The 22,914-nt window shown below is 43.1% G+C and overlaps 1 protein-coding gene across 1 annotated transcript in view; it reads left to right on the top strand.

Moving 5' to 3' along the window:
* Nucleotides 1-14,919: 14,919 nt before the first annotated feature.
* Nucleotides 14,920-22,914, top strand: part of LOC124045671 (FYVE, RhoGEF and PH domain-containing protein 3-like) — a 134,074-nt gene continuing 126,079 nt past the window's right edge. Inside the window, exon 1 of the mRNA XM_046365167.1 lies at nucleotides 14,920-15,276. Within this exon, the coding sequence (XP_046221123.1) occupies nucleotides 15,252-15,276 (25 nt within the window). The 5' untranslated portion in view covers nucleotides 14,920-15,251. The remainder of the gene's footprint in view (nucleotides 15,277-22,914) is intronic.

Raw genomic sequence — 22,914 nt, 5'->3', positions numbered from 1 at the left:
AAAAATGAAATGATGAAATAACTGAGTTTAGTCTAATGTAATACTGCTGAACTAATCCTATGAAGTTTTGTTTTCCTATAGAGAAGTGGTATGTCTGTGTAAAGGTAGTCATACTGGATAAAGACAATAAATGTGACTAAAAAGACACTGTGTCCTGTGTGTATTTTTCATTGCTGTGTTAAGTCAGCAATGTCGTGCTGCTATTTTTATTGACTTGGCCAAAGCTTTTGATACGGTAGATCATTCCATTCTTGTCGATCGGCTAAGAATTATTGATGTCTCTGAGGGGTCTTTTTGGCCTGGTTTGCTAACTACCTCTCTCAATGAGTGCAGTGTATAAAGTCAGAACATCTGCTGTCTCAGCCACTGCCTGTCACCAAGTTTGTACCCCAAGGCTCGATCCTAGGCCCCACACTCTTCTCAATTTACATCAACAATATAGCTCAGGCAATAGGAAGCTCTCTCATCCATTTATATACAGATGATACATCTGGGGCGGCAGGTAGCCTAGTGGTTATAGTGTTGGGCCAGTAACCAAAATGTTGCTAGATCAAATTCTGAGCTTACTAGGTAAAAATCCACTGTTCCCTGGAATTGTAAATAAGAATTTGTTCTTAACTGACTTGCCTAGTTAAATAAAGGTGAAATGTAAAAAATACAATCTTATACCCAGCTGGCCCCTCCCTGGATTTTGTGTTAAACACCCTACAACAAGCTTTCTCTGCCCTTAGCCTTGTTCTGAACACTTCCAAAACAAAGAATGCCCCTCTCCCCACAGGTGTGATTGCTAGCTCTGAGGGTTTAGAGCTTGAGGTACTCACCTCATACAAGTACTTGGGAGTATGGCTAGACGGTACACTGTCCTTCTCTCAACACATATCAAAGCTGCAGGCTGAAGTTAAATCTAGACATGGTTTTCTCCATCCTAATTGCTCCTCTTTCACCCCTCTTTCACCCCAGCTGCAAAACTAACTCTGATTCATGACAATCCTACCCATGCTAGATTACGGAGACATCATTTATAGATCGGCAGGTAAGGGCGAGCGGCTAGATGTTTTTTACTGTTCGGCCATCATATTTGCCACCAATGCACTTTATAGGATACATCACTGCACTCTATACTCCTCTGTAAACTGGAATCTCTGTATACCCGTCGCAAGACCCACTGGTTGATGCTTATTTATAAAACCCTTTTAGGCCTCACGCCCCCCTCACTCAAACAACATCCATTCTGTCAGTCACATTCTGTTAAAGGTCCCCAAAGCACACACATTCCTGGGTCGCTCATCTTTTCAGTTCGCTGCAGCTAGCGTCTGGAACGAGCTGCAACAAACATTCAAAGACTCAATCACGGACACTCTTACTGACATTTGAGGTTGCTTTGCATGATGTATTGTCTCTACCTTATTGCCCTTTGTGCTGTTGTCTGTGCCCAATAATGTTTGTATCCCGTTTTGTGCTGCTACCATGTGGTGCTGCTGCAATGTTGTGTTGCTGCCATGCTATGTTGTTGTCTTAGGTCTCTCTTTATGTAGTGTTGTCTCTCTTGTCGTGATGTATGTTTTTATTTCATTTATTTTTATTCTCAGATCCCCGTCCCCGCAGGAGGCCTTTTGCCTTGTGGGAGGCCGTCATTGGAAATAAACATTTGTTCCTAACTGACTTACCTAGTTAAAAAAAGGTTAAATACATTTACATTTTAAAAAATAAAGACAGACTCTCCCACTCTAAGTAAATGAACAGTTAACTGTGGAGCCAGTCCGATGCTGCAGGCTTCTTTTTCTCCGGAAGATTCCTAGCTGGGAAGCAAGGGGCGAGGGAGAACTGAGGGGGGACTTCCCAGCTGTCTGTAAAGTCTCCATGACATGATCAAATTTCACACTATGCACAAAACTCTTCCACCCCCTCCTTCCATCTGGCTCCCTCTCTTTTCCTGCTCTCCCTGCATTCATTGTGTGTCTTCCCTCTTCTACCTCACATTTTCCCTCTTTTTTCTTCTCTACCTCTCCCCCCACTTTTTTCTATTTTACTCTCTAGATATATCCATCCCTCTTTCATTGTTTCCTTTCTTTTTCTGTCCTTCCCCTATTTCTTGTCCATTATTTTTTTCTTCTGTGTATTAAGGACATACAAACGAACCCTGTGACTCTTGACCTCTCAACACCCAGTCACTTCCTGTCCACGTTCCATTAGGACCAGTTTCCATGAGTCATAAAGACTTGCCATGTCTGTCCAATCATGCAACAGTTTTATATCACATATGGTAGGTTTTATATGGCAAGAATATGTAGAGCTCTATTTTTTTTAAGAAAGAAGAATTTAGACCAAATACATACACAGATACACAATATCTGGCCACGACTCCAACTCCATCATCAAGTTTGCTGACGACACAACGTTGGTAAGCCTGATACCACCAGCGATGAGACAGCCTACAGGAAGGAGATCAGAGAACTGTCAGTGTGGTGCCAGGACAACAACCTCTCCTTCAACGTCAGTAAGACCAAGGAGCACACCCCCATCCACATCGACGGGGCTGCATTGGAGAGGGTCAAGAGCTTAAAGTTCATCACTGTCCACATCACTGAGGACTTAACATGGTCTTCTCACACCAGAACTGTCGTGAAGAAGGCACAGCTGTGCCTCTTCTCCCTCAGGGGGCTGAAATTATTTGGCATGTCCCCTCAGATTTACAGCTTCACCATTGAGAGCATTCGGACTGGTTGTATCCCCGTCTGGTATGGCAACTGCCCAGTACGGAAGTCCCTATTTAGGGTGGTGCGGACAGTAGGCGGATCACTGGGGGCGAGCCTCCAGTCATCCAGGACGTATATGCCAAGCGGTGTCTGAGAAATTACCGAAGAATTGCCAAAGACTCCAGCCCGACGGACTGTTATTCATGGTCCCGTCCCGCAGGCGATACAGATGCATCAAGGCTCAGACAAACAGACTCCTTAACAGCTTCTATCCCCTCGCCATAGGACTGTTAAATGGTTAGCAACTACTGCCCTCCTTCTCCCACAGACTATCCACACTGACTCTATGCCCATCCACAGGTCTCAACCCACTCAGACATAATCTATGATTCTGCTATAATGATTATTGATTAAACTTATTACTCCATTACATTGTTGTCCTTTGATTATTGATTGCCATAACCATTATTATTTATCTATTTATCCTGCTATTGGTCACTATTACTCCTTTTTACGTGTATATATTACCATTAGTGTATTACCTTAAGCAGTGGCAACCCGTCATTCAGGGCAGGTGGGGCTCTTTAAGATCCACATTCATAGCAAAAATAAATAAAGTAAAATAAAAATATATATATTTTGTTGAGGTGGCTTGCCGGTTTTGCATGTTATTTTGGCATTAATACGAGTTACATATCAGTTTGTAAACTATGTAAAATACATATTTATCGTTGAGTTAATAAAGCTGCATACAAACATGGTCTCTTTTCTGTTTTCTTGAGTAAGGCAGGTCCATAATGCAGGTATTTCAGCCTAGCTCAGTGCTTTCTGTGGTGGTGGGGCAGAAAATAGGAGCGTCGTGCCATGAATGGCTCAGTGTTTTGTCACTCATGGGGAAACTACGTCCTCCTTGTCCTGCCATATAGTTACATTAGTATTGCCCTTTCAAGAAGGCTCACGTTCATTGGCCACAGATAAAATGACATCAAATCATGCTATATGTACAGTAGCTTTGATTGGACTGATCATGTCAACATTTTACTTTCAAAATCTTAGCGAGCAGTCATCATCATGAATGAAGTCGACAATCTACTGACAAATCCTTTTTAATCCTTGTCATATGAAGACAAATAATAAAGATAAATTATAGATAAAATGTATTGGTGCTCATTGGCCATTGGACATAAACATTACATAACAAGTTGGAAATCTCAAGTTCAACAATGAGTGGTTTGGAAGAAATCGGTGACAGTGGTTAACCGCAAGCATATCAACTGGGAAGTCGGGAATAAACGAGCTCAGACTGGGAAAATATGTTTTCAAAGGTCATCCAACTCGGAATTGTAAATCTTTCTCTTTCTCTTTCCTTGATTACAACATTTTCCCATGAAGGGCTGCCGTGCCACCTTCCTGTTCAAGTGAGCACATCACAACGAGGTGAGTCCAAAAATGTCTTATATGCTGCTGCATAAATGATGTAGTATGCCAGTGAGATAGTATTACATCTTAGTTACAGTATACATAACTGTATGTTAAGTAGTAAGCTGTTAGTAGCCCATGTGCCTCACCCTAATAATTTGGTATATTTTCACCTCTTAATTTCGCCTAATGTTACTGTTCTGACTCGGTGGTGCATATGTAGCCTATAACCTGTTTTTGAGAAATTTCATAATCTAATATTGTAGGAGTTTTTATTGTCTGCTTATACGTCCCCTTTATTTCTCCTACGGTTTTGACTTGGTTTACAGGGTAAATACTGTAAGAGCAGCCCATGTTCTGCATTCTGTTGCTGCATTTCAAAACTGCTAAACACGTAGTTATATTTACAACGTCTATCTTAGCTCGCTCATTAATGTCTTAATCGAAATTACGGAATGCCTCTTATCCGCTCATCGTTCCCTTATACCATAATTTGAACATCTCAATTGTCAGTAGAAACCACATTTGTTTAAGCAAGTCAGCCATATCAGCTATGCGTTTTAAAAAGGCAGTAAATGAGGCTGAATGAACTGTCAGATAAGGCTCTGCTGTTGGGACAGCTTTATGTAGGCCCTAACAGTTTGTGGGCACCGCTTGTCGCCATTATTTTTTGAATATTTTTTTTTATTTCACCTTTATTTAACCAGGTGTTAAAGGAGTGTTGTCATTTGCAACTGAGACCTGGCCAAGATAAAGCATAGCAGTGTGAATAGACAACACAGAGTTACACATGGAGTAAACAATTAACAAGTCAATAACACAGTAGAAAAAAAGGGGAGTCTATATACAATGTGTGCAAAAGGCATGAGGAGGTAGGCGAATAATTACAATTTTGCAGATTAACACTGGAGTGATAAATGATCAGATGGTCATGTACAGGTAGAGATATTGGTGTGCAAAAGAGCAGAAAAGTAAATAAATAAAAACAGTATGGGGATGAGGTAGGTGAAAATGGGTGGGCTATTTACCAATAGACTATGTACAGCTGCAGCGATCGGTTAGCTGCTCGGATAGCTGATGTTTGAAGTTGGTGAGGGAGATAAAAGTCTCCAACTTCATCGATTTTTGCAATTCGTTCCAGTCACAGGCAGCAGAGTACTGGAACGAAAGGCGGCCAAATGAGGTGTTGGCTTTAGGGATGATCAGTGAGATACACTTGCTGGAGCGCGTGCTACGGATGGGTGTTGCCATCATGACCAGTGAACTGAGATAAGGCAGAGCTTTACCTAGCATGGACTTGTAGATGACCTGGAGCCAGTGGGTCTGGCGACGAATATGTAGCGAGGGCCAGCCGACTAGAGCATACAAGTCGCAGTGGTGGGTGGTATAAGGTGCTTTAGTGACAAAACGGATGGCACTGTGATAAACTGCATCCAGTTTGCTGAGTAGAGTGTTGGAAGCCAATTTGTAGATGACATTGCCGAAGTCGAGGATCGGTAGGATAGTCAGTTTTACTAGGGTAAGCTTGGCGGCGTGAGTGAAGGAGGCTTTGTTGCGGAATAGAAAGCCGACTCTTGATTTGATTTTCGATTGGAGATGTTTGATATGAGTCTGGAAGGAGAGTTTGCAGTCTAGCCAGACACCTAGGTACTTATAGATGTCCACATATTCAAGGTCGGAACCATGCAGGGTGGTGATGCTAGTCGGGCATGCGGGTGCAGGCAGCGATCGGTTGAAAAGCATGCATTTGGTTTTACTAGCGTTTAAGAGCAGTTGGAGGCCACGGAAGGAGTGTTGTATGGCATTGAAGCTCGTTTGGAGGTTCGATAGCACAGTGTCCAATGACGGGCCGAAAGTATATAGAATGGTGTCGTCTGCGTAGAGGTGGATCAGGGAATCGCCCGCAGCAAGAGCAACATCATTGATATATACAGAGAAAAGAGTCGGCCCGAGAATTGAACCCTGTGGCACCCCCATAGAGACTGCCAGAGGACCAGACAGCATGCCCTCCGATTTGAGACACTGTACTCTGTCTGCAAAGTAATTGGTGAACCAGGCAAGGCAGTCATCCGAAAAACCGAGGCTACTGAGTCTGCCGATAAGAATATGGTGATTGACAGAGTCGAAATCCTTGGCAAGGTCGATGAAGACGGCTGCACAGTACTGTCTTTTATCGATGGCGGTTATGATATCATTTAGTACCTTGAGTGTGGCTAAGGTGCACCCGTGACCGGCTCGGAAACCAGATTGCACAGAGGAGAAGGTACGGTGGGATTCGAGATGGTCAGTGACCTGTTTGTTGACTTGGCTTTCGAAGACCTCAGATAGGCAGGGCAGAATGGATATAAGTCTGTAACAGTTTGGGTCCAGGGTGTCTCCCCCTTTGAAGAGGGGGATGACTGCGGCAGCTTTCCAATCCTTGGGGATCTCAGACGATATGAAAGAGAGGTTGAACAGGCTGGTAATAGGGGTTGCGACAATGACGGCGGATAGTTTCAGAAATAGAGGGTCCAGATTGTCAAGCCCAGCTGATTTGTACGGGTCCAGGTTTTGCAGCTCTTTCAGAACATCTGCTATCTGGATTTGGGTAAAGGAGAACCTGGAGAGGCTTGGGCGAGGAGCTGCGGGGGGGGGGTGGAGCTGTTGGCCGAGGTTGGAGTAGCCAGGCGGAAGGCATGGCCAGCCGTTGAGAAATGCTTATTGAAGTTGTCGATAATCGTGGATTTATCGGTGGTGACCGTGTCACCTAGCCTCAGTGCAGTGGGCAGCTGGGAGGAGGTGCTCTTGTTCTCCATGGACTTCACAGTGTCCCAGAACTTTTGGAGTTGGAGCTACAGGATGCAAACTTCTGCCTGAAGAAGCTGGCCTTAGCTTTCCTGACTGACTGCATGTATTGGTTCCTGACTTCCCTGAACAGTTGCATATCGCCTGGACTATTCGATGCTATTGCAGTACGCCACAGGATGTTTTTGTGCTGGTCGAGGGCAGTCAGGTCTGGAGTGAACCAAGGGCTGTATCTGTTCTTAGTTCTGCATTTTTTGAACGGAGCATGCTTATCTTATTTGGGGCGGCAGGGTAGCCTAGTGGTTAGAGCGTTGGACTAGTAACCGGAAGGTTGCGTGTTCAAACCCCCGAGCTGACAAGGTACAAATCTGTCGTTCTGCCCCTGAACAGTCAGTTAACCCACTGTTCCCAGGCCGTCATTGAAAATAATGTGTTCTTAACTGTCTTGCCTGGTTAAATAAAGGTAAAATAAATAAAAAAATATATCAAAAATGGTGAGGAAGTTACTTTTAAAGAATGACCAGGCATCCTCAACTGACGGGATGAGGTCAATGTCCTTCCAGGATACCCGGGCCAGGTCGATTCGAAAGGCCTGCTCACAGAAGTGTTTTAGGGAGCGTTTGACAGTGATGAGGGGTGGTCGTTTGACTGCGGCTCCGTAGCGGATACAGGCAATGAGGCAGTGATCGCCGAGATCCTGGTTGAAGACAGCGGAGGTGTATTTGGAGGGCCAGTTGGTCAGGATGACGTCTATGAGGGTGCTCTTGTTTACAGAGTTAGGGTTGTACCTGGTGGGTTCCTTGATGATTTGTGTGAGATTGAGGACATCTAGCTTAGATTGTAGGACTGCCGGGGTGTTAAGCATATCCCAGTTTAGGTCACCTAACAGAACAAACTCTGAAGCTAGATGGGGGGCGATCAATTCACAAATGGTGTCCAGGGCACAGCTGGGAGCTGAGGGGGGTCGGTAGCAGGCGGCAACAGTGAGAGACTTATTTCTGGAGAGAGTCATTTTCAGAATTAGTAGTTCGAACTGTTTGGGTATGGACCTGGAATGTATGACATTACTTTGCAGGCTATCTCTGCAGTAGACTGCAACTCCTCCCCCTTTGGCAGTTCTATCTTGACGGAAGATGTTATAGTTGGGTAAGGAAATCTCTGAATTTTTGGTGGCCTTCCTGAGCCAGGATTCAAACACGGCAAGGACATCAGGGTTAGCAGAGTGTGCTAAAGCAGTGAGTAAAACAAACTTAGGGAGGAGGCTTCTGATGTTGACATGCATGAAACCAAGGCTTTTTCGATCACAGAAGTCAACAAATGAGGGTGCCTGGGGACATGCAGGGCCTGGGTTTACCACATCACCAGCGGAACAGAGAAGGAGTAGTATGAGGGTGCGGCTAAAGGCTATCAAAACTGGTCGCCTAGAGCGTTGGGGACAGAGAATAAGAGGAGCAGGTTTCCGGGCATGGTATAATATATTCAGGGCATAATGCGCAGACAGGGGTATGGTGGGGTGCGGGTACAGCGGAGGTAAGCCCAGGCACTGGGTGATGATGAGAGAGGTTGTATCTCTGGACATGCTATTTGTAATGGGTGAGGTCACCGCATGTGTGGGAGGTGGGACAAAGGAGGTATCAGGGGTATGAAGAGTGGAACTAGGGGCTCCATTGTGAACTAAAACAATGATAACTAACCTGAACAACAGTATACAAGGCATATTGACATTTGAGAGAGACATACAGCGAGGCATACAGTAATCACAGGTGTTGAATTGGGAAAGCTAGCTAAAACAGTAGGTGAGACAACAACAGCTAATCAGCTAGCACAACAACAGCAGGTAAAATGGCGTTGACTAGGCAATGGGACCGACAGATAAAACAAACAAGCAGAATGGAGTACCGTGATTAATGTACAGTCCAGCGTGCATCAGCTATGTAGCCAGGAGATCAGTGTCCAGGGGGCAGCGGTGGATGGGGCAGGGAAGCTGGTCTTGCGAGTGTTATCCAGGTTTAAAAAACTAACAGTGACTAAATAGCTTGTAGCTAGTTAGCTGGTTAGCTTCTGGAGGTTCTTGAGTTTGTTCTAAAAATAAAAAATAATAGTGATTCCGTATCACATTGGGTGAGGCAGGTTTCCAGAAGGTATAAACAAATTAAAAATCGTCAAGAGATAGAAAGTAAATATGGGTCCAGTGAGTGTTTGGGACGCGGCGATTCAGACAGTTAGCAGGCCTGTGCTAACAAGCTAACAGTTCATTAGGTGTTCCTAATGTTTTGTACACTTAGTGTATATCCCATTACCAGTCACTTTATATGTATAAACCCACCTCAACGACTGCAGTACCCCTGTACATGGAATAAGGTACTGGCACTGAACTGTATATACCTGCATTATATTTTATTTCACTCTCATCATAGTTATTGTGTGTTTTTTATTTGTACTTAAAAAATGTTTTTCTGTTCTATTGTTATCTATAGTATTATTATTATCATTATTGTTATCTTTATTATTATTATTATTATTGTCTATAGTATTATTATTATTATCTATAGTACTATTATTATCTATAGTATTATCATTATTATCTATAGTATTGTTATTATCTATAGTATTATTATTATCTATAGTATTATTATCTATAGTATTATTATTATTATCTATAGTATTAGTATTATTATTATCTATAGTATTAGTATTAGTATTATCTATAGTATTAGTATTATTATTATCTATAGTATTAGTATTATTATTATCTATAGTATTAGTATTATCTATAGTAGTATTGTCTATAGTATTATTATTATTATTATCTATAGTATTAGTATTATCTATAGTATTATTATCTATAGTATTAGTATTATTATTATCGATAGTATTAGTATTAGCTATAGTAGTATTGTCTATAGTATTAGTATTATCTATAGTATTATTATCTATAGTATTATTATTATCTATAGTATTAGTATTATCTATAGTATTATTATCTATAGTATTAGTATTATTATTATCGATAGTATTAGTATTATCTATAGTAGTATTGTCTATAGTATTAGTATTATTATTATCTATAGTATTAGTATTATCTATCGTATTATTATCTATAGTATTAGTATTCTTATCACTGCTTTGTTGGAAAGACCTCTCAAGGTAAGAATTCCACTGTACTGTTTTACACCTGAGCACGTGGCAAATAAACATACAAATGACAAACGAAACGGCCCCATTCAGATGCTGCCATTCTACAAAAAGGAGGATTTATTTTCAGTGTATTATGTGCCTAATCTGATTATAATGTCCGTGACAAATGTATAAATTGCATTTTTAGAGTTGCACTGCAACCAACCACCGTTCAATTCTCATGAATAACCATTTGACAGAAGCAGAATGGAAACAAAAGGGCCATTGATTACGTTTTTAAATAATCTCTCCCTTTTTGTCTTCATCTCCGCTGTGTGCTTGCGTGCGAGACAGCGAGAGATGGTGGGAGGAGAAACTGCTGCAATGCCTGATTATCTCCTCTAGTTCTCTCTGAAATGGGGCGCTGATGAGGATGACTGGCTTTGTGTCTCTGTGGTGGTGGCCAAGGAACCCAACAGGTACTGAACACATTCGGTCACATGAAAAGCAATGTGTGAAGCTAACAGTTAGTGTGATGTCTGAGTGATGGAAGAAGTGCTTGAATCAAGACAATCAATGGGTTTGCATGCAGGGCTCAAACATAAAAACTATTATACACACTATTCGTACACAAATAATCACATAAAACTAGGCTACAGTGTACAGTGTACCATTTACCAATAAACCACAGTACATACCAGAGACTGTCTGAACATTCCTAAAGCTTGCCCCCTGAAAAAGTTCAGAGTTGCAGAATCAGGATACTATGGCAGCCAAATTCTGCCCCCCCCCCCCCCCCACGTATTGATCTTTTCACCAATCACATCAAATCTTTTCTCATCTGGACTTTTTCAGAGCTGAACTGATTGGTCAAAAGATCAAATAGTGAAACAAATATAATTATTGGACTGCCTGTGTTAATGCAGCCTATGAGAGGTCACTCCATTGTCATGAAATCTCCCCCATTTCCTGTTAATACCATGTGAAAGAATATGGGTCAGTGGAGTATGTTCTACCCCACTGCTCAGGTGGTATGATTGTACCTGAAACAGAATGCAGGTGAGAACATCTTTTCACAGTGGTTTTTGCAACTGTTGCAGTATTTTCTCTGACCACTTGGTGTCAAGATAACACAGAGGTAACCAGTGAATCCGATGATATTCTTCATTCTTGTTTGATCTCTATTTTCCAAGTGTGTATGTGTTGGTGACTGTGTATATGTTGGTGAGTGTGTGCTGCTACACAAAGATCTCTCACTCTCTCTCATTCTCTCTCTCTGTCTATCTCTCTCTCTCTCGCTCTCTCTCTCTCTCTCCTTCTCTCTCTGTCTCTCTCTGTCTCTCTCTCTCTCACTCTCTCTTATTCTCTCTCTCTGTCTCTCTCTCTCTCTCTCTCTCTCTCTCATTCTCTCTCTCTCTCTCTGTCTCTCTCTTCTCTCTCTCTCTCTCTCTCTCTCTCTCTCTCTCTCTCTCTCTCTCTCTCTCTCTCTCTCTCTCTCTCTCTCAATTAAATTCAATTCAATTCAATTCAAGGGCTTTATTGACATGGGGAACATGTGTTAACATTGCCAAAGCAAGTGAGGTAGATAATATATAAAGTGAATATATAAAGTGAAATAAACAATCAAAATTAACAGTAAACATCACACATACAGAAGTTTCAAAACAATACAGACATTACAAATGTCATATTATATATATACTATATACAGTGTTTTAACAATGTACAAATGGTTCTCTCTCTCTCTCTCTCTCTCTCTCTCTCTCTCTCTCTCTCTCTCTCTCTCTCTCTCTCTCTCTCTCTCTCTCTCTCTCTCTCTCTCTCTCTCTCTCTCTCTCTCTCTCTCTCTCTCTCTCTGTCTCTCTCTCTCATCATGTGATGAGATGGACACACGAGGACCCTGAAGGAGCAGAGAACACACCAGGTGGTCCACAGAACCCTGATTAACAACAGAACACACATTCACACACATCCACCACACAGCTGAATAGACAACAGCACCATGTCTGCCTCCTGTGGCTCTGACATCTGCACACACACACCTAAATGGCTGCCTGCTTTGGATACTTTAGTGCTGGACTGTATCTTCCAGTCTGCACAGAGGACGTTCCACGCGCAGCAGCTCTGACGAACTGTGTGAACTTATCCTCATCAGACACCAAATATTCCACACAATCTGGCGGGACAGGGGTGTGTCTTCTCACCTAGGCTCATGAGAGAAATGGATACCCCAAAAGTGAGCTCTCTCTCTGAAGTCTGTAGGTGTGAACCCAAAATATTTGGTTATGTGCATTGAAATCGTGAAAAACCATATGCCTACACACTGATCAGCAGGAGACTTTACTTTCAGTTCACACTATGTTGAGTGACATGGTTCCATAACAGAGCAGGTGTGATTTCCAATTGGTGTGAGAGAAGTTGATGGCCCAACTCACACCGTCCCTCCTTTCAATTCAATTCAAGGAGCTTTATAGGCAGGGGAAACATGTGTTATCATTGCCAAAGAAAGTGAGGTAGATAATCCACAAAAGTGAACTAAATATGGGTTGTATTTACAATGGTGTTTGTTCTTCACTGGTTGCCCTTTTCTTGTGGCAACAGGTCACAAATCTCCCTGTTGTGATGGCACACTATGGAATTTCACCCAGTAGATATGGGAGTTTATCGAAATTGGGTTTGTTTTCAAATTCTTTGTGGATCTGTGTAATCTGAGGGAAATATGTGTCTCTAATATGGTCATACATTGGGCAGGAGGTTAGGAAGTGCAGCTCAGTTTCCACCTCATTTTGTGGGCAGTGTGCACATAGCCTGTCTTCTCTTGAGAGCCATGTCTGCCTACGGCGGCCTTTCTCAATAGCAAGGCTATGCTCACTGAGTCTGTATATAGTCAACGCTTTCCTTAAGTTTGGGTCAGTCACAGTGGTCAGGTATTCTGCCACTGTGTACTCTCTGTTTAGGGCCAAATAGCATTCTAGTTTGCTCTGTGTTTTTGTTAATTCTTTCCAATATGTTGAGTAATTATCTTTTTGTTTTCTCATAATTTGCTAGGGTCTAATTGTGCTGCTGTCCTGGGGCTCTGTGGGGTGTGTTTGTGTTTGTGAACAGAGACCTAGGACCAGTTTGCTTAGGGGACTCTTCACCAGGTTCATCTCTCTGTAGGTGATGGCTTTGTTATGGAAGGTTTGGGAATCAGTTCTTTTCAGGTGGTTGTAGAATTTAACGGCTCTTTTCTGGATTTTGATCATTAGTGGGTATCGGCCTAATTCAGCCTCCTCTCTCTTCTCTCACTGCCTTCCTTTCTTATTCCTCCAATTATCTTCACTTCTCTGACCCCCCCCATTTTCACTCTCTTTATTTCTGTTCTCCCATCCTCTATCCTTCTTTCCATCTCCCTCCCTCGTACTTTCTCTTTTCCCCTCTCCCTCCTTGAGTGAATGGGGTTATTTAGCTCTGGTCTGTGGTTGACTCTCGGAGCCCCCAGGGGACCGGAGGATGTTGTCGAATGGGACTGTAGTTCTGCATTCTTTGGGCCAGCATGGGTGGTACTGACTGGCTGGCTGACAGCTCTCTACATAGACTTGTAGAGGCACAAGCAGGAGCCCCAAGCTCCATCTAATGGTGCTTATCTCCACTCAAGTGGGTCAGCAGTGTTTTATGTTGATCAATGTTCTGGTTTTATTGTGTTTCCATCAGCAGTGTGACACTAAATACTTGTAGTGAGCAGAATCAACAACCTCTGTCTCATTCTAGACTGTTGCCATTGTTATATAAGTGACAGAAGGTTCAAGCCATCCACATAAATACTTGGCCTTTTAGATTCAGTAGCAGCATTCTCTAAATGATCCTCCTTAAATTGTGTTTTTTCAGAGACAGAGAGACAGAGAGAGACAGAGACAGAGACAGAGAGAGAGAAAGAGAGAGACAGAGAGAGAGAGAGAGAGACAGAGAGAGAGAGACAGAGAGAGAGAGAAAGAGACAGAGACAGAGAGAGAGAGAGAGAGACAGAGAGAGACAGAGAGAGAGAGAGAGAGAGAGAGAGAGAGAGAGAGAGAGAGAGAGAGAGAGAGAGAGAGAGAGAGAGAGAGAGAGAGAGAGAGAGAGAGAGAGAGAGAGAGAGAGAGAGAGAGAGAGAGAGAGAGAGAGAGAGAGAGAGAGAGAGAGAGAGAGCCTAAGCAACGACATAGAAATGTCAGTTAATATTTGTGTGTGTGTATTTCCCCTTTGCCATCATGGATGATACAGTCAGGCGACTGAAGGGAAGCTCTCCCAACTCCAACAATAACCATTAATGCAGTGATGGAACAAAACCCAGCGACCCTTAGACAAATGGCCAAATGGAGCACGGATGTAGGTCTACAGTGATGCTCATTTTAGAATTTGTACCAATATAATAACCTTGCCTAACAGTCAAAACAGACTCATGTTTTATGATAAGGAGAATTAAAGGCACAACAATCTGTGTTTCAACAGCCTGACCCTGCCACTTTGTTTGGTAGAGGCCGGAAGGGGCTGGGTGGGGACTGACAGTCCATGAGATTGACATAATAGTTTGTTTAAACATATTGAAACACTGTTTACAAAAAATGAAAAACAAAACCAATGATAAAACAACCTTAGATTTGGGTTTATAAAACAGTAATACCGTTGTAGGGTACTAAGAAATATAGTTTACAATAATATTTCTACAAAACTCAATGGGTAGACAATTGAACGGCAAAATAAACTCTATTTTGTAGGTTATTGTGTAAAATATACTTTTTTAGTTTTTCTCTTAAAGAACAGAGCAAAGGCAATAAACACAAAATTATGAAAACTCATAGTCCGATTTTTTTCCCTGCTGTACTCAATGAATAACCAGGGTAGTTTTGAGCGCGCCTTACACCAGCCAGCGTGAACGCGCAGCTCCTTCACAGCGGCGGAGTGGAGCTCAGAGGAAGGAATAGTTTTGCTGCAAGGAGGGTAGATCCCTGAGGAGTGAATGGATCAGTGCACTAATGCAGGAAAAACTCTTCGTGGAAACCCTTCTTCTATCTCCGTGAGAGAAGCACTACATGCCCGTTATGTTCTACTGTGGAGGCTAGAGCGTTTTGCCAAGACAAGGGAAAAAGCGGCGGACTTCGAGTCGGGACACTCCTTCGTTTGAGTTGCCTGTAACGTTAGCTCGTCCGGGCACTGTTTCCAATCTGCTTTAAGCATCGGAGAAGGGTTCAGCCAAGCAGGACAACTGTCGGCAAGATGCAGGGGGTTTCGGCAACAACTGGTAAGCCAGTTGGTTGGTTAGGCTACTTTATATGTTTGCCGCTCTGTCTTGTTTTGGGGGGTTGTCTTGAAGTATCCATTTCAAAGTTACGCGGGGGGGATGGGGGGTGTTGCTACTGCTACTACTACATGTGGCAAAAACTAGCTCCTTAAGGCGCAAACTTCTCCTTTGTATTGTGAGGAGTTGTTGCATTATCTTATTACAACTGTAAAGCTATGCAGTTTGTCTGTGAGAGAAATACGACCTCCAACACCAAATGATTGTTGTTATTAGTAGGCTGCATAGCAGCACATTTACCTTTCAATGACATGTCACACACATAACACACACACACACTTTCAAGGTCGTTGGGCAGCTGACGAGACAAGAAGAGGGGTAAATCGGTACCAAACCCCAAGTGGCAGCAGCTCTGACGTTATCATTGCCCCCATACCACTCATCCAGAGGCATATGCTTCTCTCAGCCCTACACACGCGCGCACGCACGCACGCACGCACGCACGCACGCACGCACACACACACACACACACACACACACACACACACACACACACACACACACACACACACACACACACACACACACACACACACACACACACACACACACACACACACACACACACACATGAATGTATTCTTTGTTGTAAAGTTCCCTGCTCATTTTATTCTGTGTGTTTTGTCTGATTATAGTTATTAGGCTACAGGGAAACCATTGTATTGAATGGAGAGAGACAGGAGGAGGATGGGTGGATGTTTGAGATGAGGATGTTAATATGACATGTATCTGGTCGACAGGATGTTGAGGGGAGTTATAGACTGAGATATGATGAGCATGATGAAGATGGTGGTGATGGGGATTATGATAGATCCATAGCTGTAGAGGTGAGTTGGTTTCTGATGTGTGCTGCTGAAGATTATGAACGGTGATGATGCTGCAGACGACGATGATAAGGATTACAACGATGAAGACGATGATTACAATGACTTACGATTATGATGATTATGATGAAGTTCAATGATATGCAGGCTGCTATCTGGTGTGCAGGATACAGTCCCGAGGGCAGTCAGAGGGCAGTCAGAGGGCAGTCAGAGGGCAGTCAGAGGGCAGTCCGAGGGCAGTCAGAGGGCAGTCCGAGGGCAGTCAGAGGGCAGTCAGAGGGCAGTCAGAGGGCAGTCAGAGGGCAGTCAGAGGGCAGTCAGAGGGCAGTCAGAGGGCAGTCAGAGGGCAGTCCGAGGGCAGTCCGAGGGCAGTCCGAGGGCAGTCCGAGGGCAGTCAGAGGGCAGTCAGAGGGCAGTCAGAGGGCAGTCAGAGGGCAGTCAGAGGGCAGTCCGAGGGCAGTCCGAGGGCAGTCCGAGGGCAGTCAGAGGCTGAAGTGGATACATGGTGTGTGTATAAAGACTAGTGTTCTAACTCTCCTCCATGTGAATCCCTCATGGTGAGGAATGTGATGAGGCTGGAAGAGAGTGTCTGGATGAGAGCAGTGTCGCCTGGCCTCAGGAATGACATTACAACGGAGAGGGAGAGAGAGGTGTTTGTGTGTGCGTGCACATGTTGACGTACGTGTGAGAGATGTATGTTCTCTGTCTCTTTATATAGAGTTGGGTTGTTTGTTTAGAGGTGACTACAGATGTGTTATCACACAGTTGGTACAGGCTGTTTAGAGGTGACTACAGATGTGTTATCACACAGTTGGTACATGCTGTTTAGAGGTGACTACAGATGTGTTATCACACAGTTGGTACAGGCTGTTTAGAGGTGACTACAGATGTGTTATCACACAGTTGGTACAGGCTGTTTAGAGGTGACTACAGATGTGTTGTCACACAGTTGGTACAGGCTGTTTAGAGGTGACTACAGATGTGTTATCACACAGTTGGTACAGGCTGTTTAGAGGTGACTACAGATGTGTTATCACACAGTTGGTACAGGCTGTTTAGAGGTGACTACAGATGTGTTATCACACAGTTGGTACAGGCTGTTTAGAGGTGACTACAGATGTGTTATCACACAGTCGGTACAGGCTGTTTAGAGGTGACTACAGATGTGTTATCACACAGTTGGTACAGGCTGTTTAGAGGTGACTACAGATGTGTTATCACACAGTTGGTACAGGCTGTTTAGAGGTGACTACAGATGTGTTATCACACAGTTGGTACAGGCTGTTTAGAGGTGACTACAGATGTGTTATCACACAGTTGGTACAGGCTGTTTAGAGGTGACTACAGATGTGTTATCACACAGTTGGTACAGGCTGTTTAGAGGTGACTACAGATGTGTTATCACACAGTTGGTACAGGCTGTATAGAGGTGACTACAGATGTGTTATCACACAGTTGGTACAGGCTGTTTAGAGGTGACTACAGATGTGTTATCACACAGTTGGTACAGGCTGTTTAGAGGTGACTACAGATGTGTTATCACACAGTTGGTACAGGCTGTTTACAGGTGACTACAGATGTGTTGTCACACAGTTGGTACAGGCTGTTTAGAGGTGACTACAGATGTGTTATCACACAGTTGGTACAGGCTGTTTACAGGTGACTACAGATGTGTTATCACACAGTTGGTACAGGCTGTTTAGAGGTGACTACAGATGTGTTATCACACAGTTGGTACAGGCTGTTTAGAGGTGACTACAGATGTGTTATCACACAGTTGGTACAGGCTGTTTAGAGGTGACTACAGATGTGTTATCACACAGTTGTAACAGGCTGTTAAATTTTAACAGATAATTTTCCTGTGATTCAAATCAGCCTGGTGATTTACATAAATTCACTGAAAACCTGTAGTTCTCTTTCTTGCTCCCTCTTGCTCAAATGTTAAAGCACCTGACAGAATAACTGGCCTAGGTCATACTACTGTGACATTCAAATGTACAAAAATGTATCTGAAATGCAGCCATACTCATCAACAACTGTCATTTTATATAGCTTAAAAACACAAAATAAACATTAACCTCCACTACGCCATAAGTGTATCGAACTATAGCCCACTGCAGCCTGTCAAAACAAATTTCCTGTTAGAAATTCTAACTTATTTTTTAGGATAATCAATTCCTCCTGCTGAAGGATTGTTTTACTCCTACAACGAAACTGGTTAAATTAAAGGGGAACTCCACACAAAAACAATATTTTGGTCTTTTTTCATTAGTCCTCTGTTAATACAGTCCCAAATGTTTTGCATGTCAGCAGTGAAGTTTTCAAGATATTGGACTGAAAAAGCAAAGTGTCACCGGCCACATCATCATGAGTGGAGTTCCTCTTTAAGATCAGACATCTGTAATATTAGACAAGGGACATTTTAGCATAGAGATTAAATGATATAGCTCTTACAAAGAGGAAGTGTAGCCTACAGACAGAGATGGTTGGAAAGAGAGAAAGAGTGGTAGAGGACTATAACATCGGTAGACTGTAGAGAGTATGTTTGTTGGGGGTCTCGAGGGAGGGATCGATATATATTTATTCTCTCTCTCTCTCTCTCTCTCTCTCTCTCTCTCTCTCTCCCCCAATTGGCATGGGAAACACATGTTAAAACCTCTCTAGGGTATGTGGGATGCTAGCGTCCCATCTAGCCAATATCCAGTGAGATTGCAGAGCGCCAAATACAGAAATACTCATTATAAACATTCAGAAAAGACACAACTATTTTACATAGGTTTAAAGATTGAACTTCTTGTGAATCCAACCACGGTGTCACGGTTCAAAAATGCTTTACGGCGAAAGCATACCTTACAATTATTTGAGAACATATCCCAGCAGACAAATCATTACAAATAGTAACCAGCCAAGTAGAAGAGTTACACAAGTCAGAAATAGAGATACAATGAATCACTTACCTTTGATGATCTTCATATGGTTGCACTCAGAAGGCATTCATTTATTCAATAAATGTTCCTTTTGTTTGATAACGTCTCTTTATATCCGAAAACCTCCGCTTTGTTTGTGCGTTTTCTTCAGTAATCCACAGGCTCAAACGCAGTCACAACAGGCGGACAAAAAAATCCAAATTGTATCCGTAAAGTTCATACAAACATGTCAAACGATGTTTATATTCAATCCCCAGATTGTGTTTAGCCTAAATAATCGATAATATTTCAACCGGACAATAACATAGTCAATATAAAAGGCAATATAAAAGGCACTCTCTCGGTCGCGTACATGAAAAAGCTCTGTGACACGGCAGGGTCCTCATTTTTCAGAATACAAGCCTGAAACAATATCTAAAGACTGTTGACATCTAGTGGAATGCATAGGAACTGCAATCTGAGTCCTAAGTCAATGGATACTGTAATGGTATTGAATAGAAAACTACAAAAAAAGAAAATCCTACTTCCTGAATGGATTTTTCTCGGGTTTTTGAATCAGTTCTGTTATACTCACAGACATTATTTTAACAGTTTTGCAAACTTTAGAATGTTTGCTATCCAAACCTACTAATTATATGCAAATCCTATCTTCTGGGCCTGAGTAGAAGGCAGTTTAATTTGGGCACGCTTTTCATCGGAAATTCCAAATGCTGCCCCCTACCCTAGAGAAGTTAACATCTCTCTCTTTCCTCTCTCAGACCTCCCCCTGTACTCCTTACTGTACACATGGAAAGACCAGCTCAGGGCCCTCTTAGAAAAGTGTGTGTGGGTGTGTGTTCGCACAGAGGATCTTCATGAAGTATTACCAAAAATAAACCACAACACAACATAGCTTTGGGTGACCTATCTAACCCTAGCCATCCTACAATCTAGGCTAGATGCCCTCAATCTCACACAAATTATCAAGCAACCTACCAGGTACAACCCTAAATCCGTAACCATGGGCACCCACTAAGATATCATCCTGACCAGCATGACCTCTAAATACACCTCTGCTGTCTTCAACCAGGATCTCAGTGATCACTGCCTCATTACCTGCGTGAGTAATGGGTCCTCAGTCAAACGACCACCCCTCATCACTGTCAAACGCTCCCTAAAACACTTCAGTGAGCTGACCTTTCTAAACGACCTGGCCCGGGTATCTCAACCCGTCAGTAGAGGATGCCTGATTGCTCTTTAAAAGTCCTTTCCTCACCATCTTAAGTAAGCATGCCCCATTCAAAACTGTAGAACTAAGAACAGATATAGCCCTTGGTTCACCCCAGACTTGACTGCCCTTGACCAGCACAAAAACATCCTGTGGCGTTCTGCATTAGCATTGAATAGCCCCCGCAAATTCAACCTTTCAGGGAAGTCAGGAGCCAATATCATAACCGCCATTGATAAAAGACTGTACTCTGCAGCCGTCTTCATCGACCTTCCCAAGTCTTTCGACTCTGTCAATCACTGCATTCTTATCGGCAGACTCAATAGCCTTGGCTTCTCAAATGACTGCCTCGCTTGGTTCACCAAACACTTCTCAGCTAGAGTTCAGTGTGTCAAATTGGAGGGCCTGTTGTCCCGACCTCTGGCAGTCTCTATGGGGGTGCCACAGGGATCAATACTCAGGCCGACTATTTTCTCTGTATATATCAATGATGTCGCTCTTGCTACTGGTGATTCTCTGATCCACCTCTATGCAAATGACACCATTCTGTTTACATCTGACCCTTCTTTAGACACTCTGCTAACAAACCTCCAAACAAGCTTCAATGCCATACAACATTCCTTCCGTGGCAACATACTGCTTTTAAATGCTAGTAAAACTAAGTGCATGCTCTTCAACTGATTTCTGCCTGCACACTCCTGCCCGAATAGCATCACTACTCTATTCTGAATTAGAATATGTGGACCACTATAAATACTTAGGTGTCTGGTTAGATTGTAAACTCTTCCAGACTCACATTAATCATCTCTAGTCTAAAATTAAATCTAGAATCGGCTTCCTATTTTGCAACAAAGCTTCTTTCACTCATGCTGCCAAAAAATACCCTCGTAAAACTGACTATCCTACATATCCTTGACTTTGGCGATGTCATTTACAAAATTGCCTTCAACACTTTACTCAGTAAACTGGATGTAGTCTATCACAGTACCATCCATTTTGTCACCAAAGCCCCATATACTACCCACCACTGCGACCTGTATGCTCTCGTTGGCTGGCCCTCGCTTCATATTCATCGCCAAACCCAATGGCTCCAGGTCATCTATAAGCCTTTGCTAGGTAACACCCCGCCTTAACTCAGCTCACTGGTCACCATAACAACACCCACCCGTAGCACGCACTCCAGCAGGTATATTTCACTGGTCATCCCCAAAGCCAATACTTCTTTTGGCTGCCTTTCCTTCTAGTTCTTTGCTGCCAATGACTGGAACAAATTGCAAAAATCACTGAAGCTGGAGACTTATGTCTCCCTCTCTAACTTTAAGCATCAGCTGTCAGAGCAGCTTACCGATCACTGTACCTGTACACAGCCAATCTGTAAATAGCACACCCAAATACCTCATCCCCATATTGTTACTTATCCTCTTTTGCACCCCAGTATCTCTACTTGCACATCATCATCTGCACATCTATCACTCCAGTGTTAATGCTAAATCGTTATTATTTTGCCTCTATGGCCTATATATTGCCATACCTCCCTACTCTTCTACATTTTCAAACACTACATAGATTTATCTATTGTGTTATTGACTGTACGTTTGTTTATGTGTTACTCTGTGTTGTTGTCTGTTCACACTGCTATGCTTTATCTTGGCTAGGTCACAGTTGTAAATGAGAACTTGTTCTCAACTGGCCTACCTGGTTAAATAAAGGTCAAATTATTAAAAAAATTAAAAAACTTAGGTTGTTGCCTGAAGCAGCCGAGTTCCTTCCTCCTTTTCTGTTTTGTTTTAAGTCTCCTTTAGGGTTCTTCTCCTCTGACTGAGATGACAGAGTCCTTGTCACATTCACTCTACTGTACAGATGACTCTATCCCTGTTTGACCCTGTTTTCTCTTACCTTCTGCATGACCACACAAACTCTTCAGTTCTCTCTCTCTCTCTCTCTCTCTCTCTCTCTCTCTCTCTCTCTCTCTCTCTCTCTCTCTCTCTCTCTCTCTCTCTCTCTCTCTCTCTCTCTCTCTCTCTCTCTCTCTCTCTCTCTCTCACTGTCTCTCAACTCTCACTCCCTCTCTCTCTCATTGTCTCTCAACTGTCTCTCTCTCACTGTCTCTCAACTCGCACTCCCTCTCTCTCTCAACTCGCACTCCCTCTCTCTCTCACTGTCTCTCAACTCGCACTCCCTCTCTCTCTCATTGTCTCTCAACTCGCACTCCCTCTCTCTCTCAACTCGCACTCCTCTCTCTCTCTCACTGTCTCTCAACTCGCACTCCCTCTCTCTCTTCCAGGGAGGTGGATGAATGTGAACATGGGTGATGTCTGTCTGTCTGTTAGTGGGTCAGATCAGATACTGGACAATGGCCCTGGCACGCCAGCCATCCCAGAATGCTTTGCAGCGTCTGGCTGTTTACATTATTTACTATTAACAGAAGTGATTGGCTCCGCCTGTGTTTAACCTAGACTGTGTAAACATCACCCCTCCGTGTTAAATAAACACTGAACACAGGTGGTAGAGATAAGAAGAGGAGGAGGTGGAAGAGGAGGGGAAAACATTTAGAAATGTCTCCCATCCAACACTGTCTTTTTTTGTCCCCAACTCACACAGTTTCTGTTTCTGAAACTCACCA

The sequence above is a fragment of the Oncorhynchus gorbuscha genome, linkage group LG10 (genome assembly GCF_021184085.1).
Source record: "Oncorhynchus gorbuscha isolate QuinsamMale2020 ecotype Even-year linkage group LG10, OgorEven_v1.0, whole genome shotgun sequence".
In the NCBI taxonomy this organism is placed as follows: domain Eukaryota; kingdom Metazoa; phylum Chordata; class Actinopteri; order Salmoniformes; family Salmonidae; genus Oncorhynchus; species Oncorhynchus gorbuscha.
The sequence above is the reverse complement of the archived record's forward strand: the minus strand, read 5'-3'. Positions and strand labels throughout refer to the sequence as shown.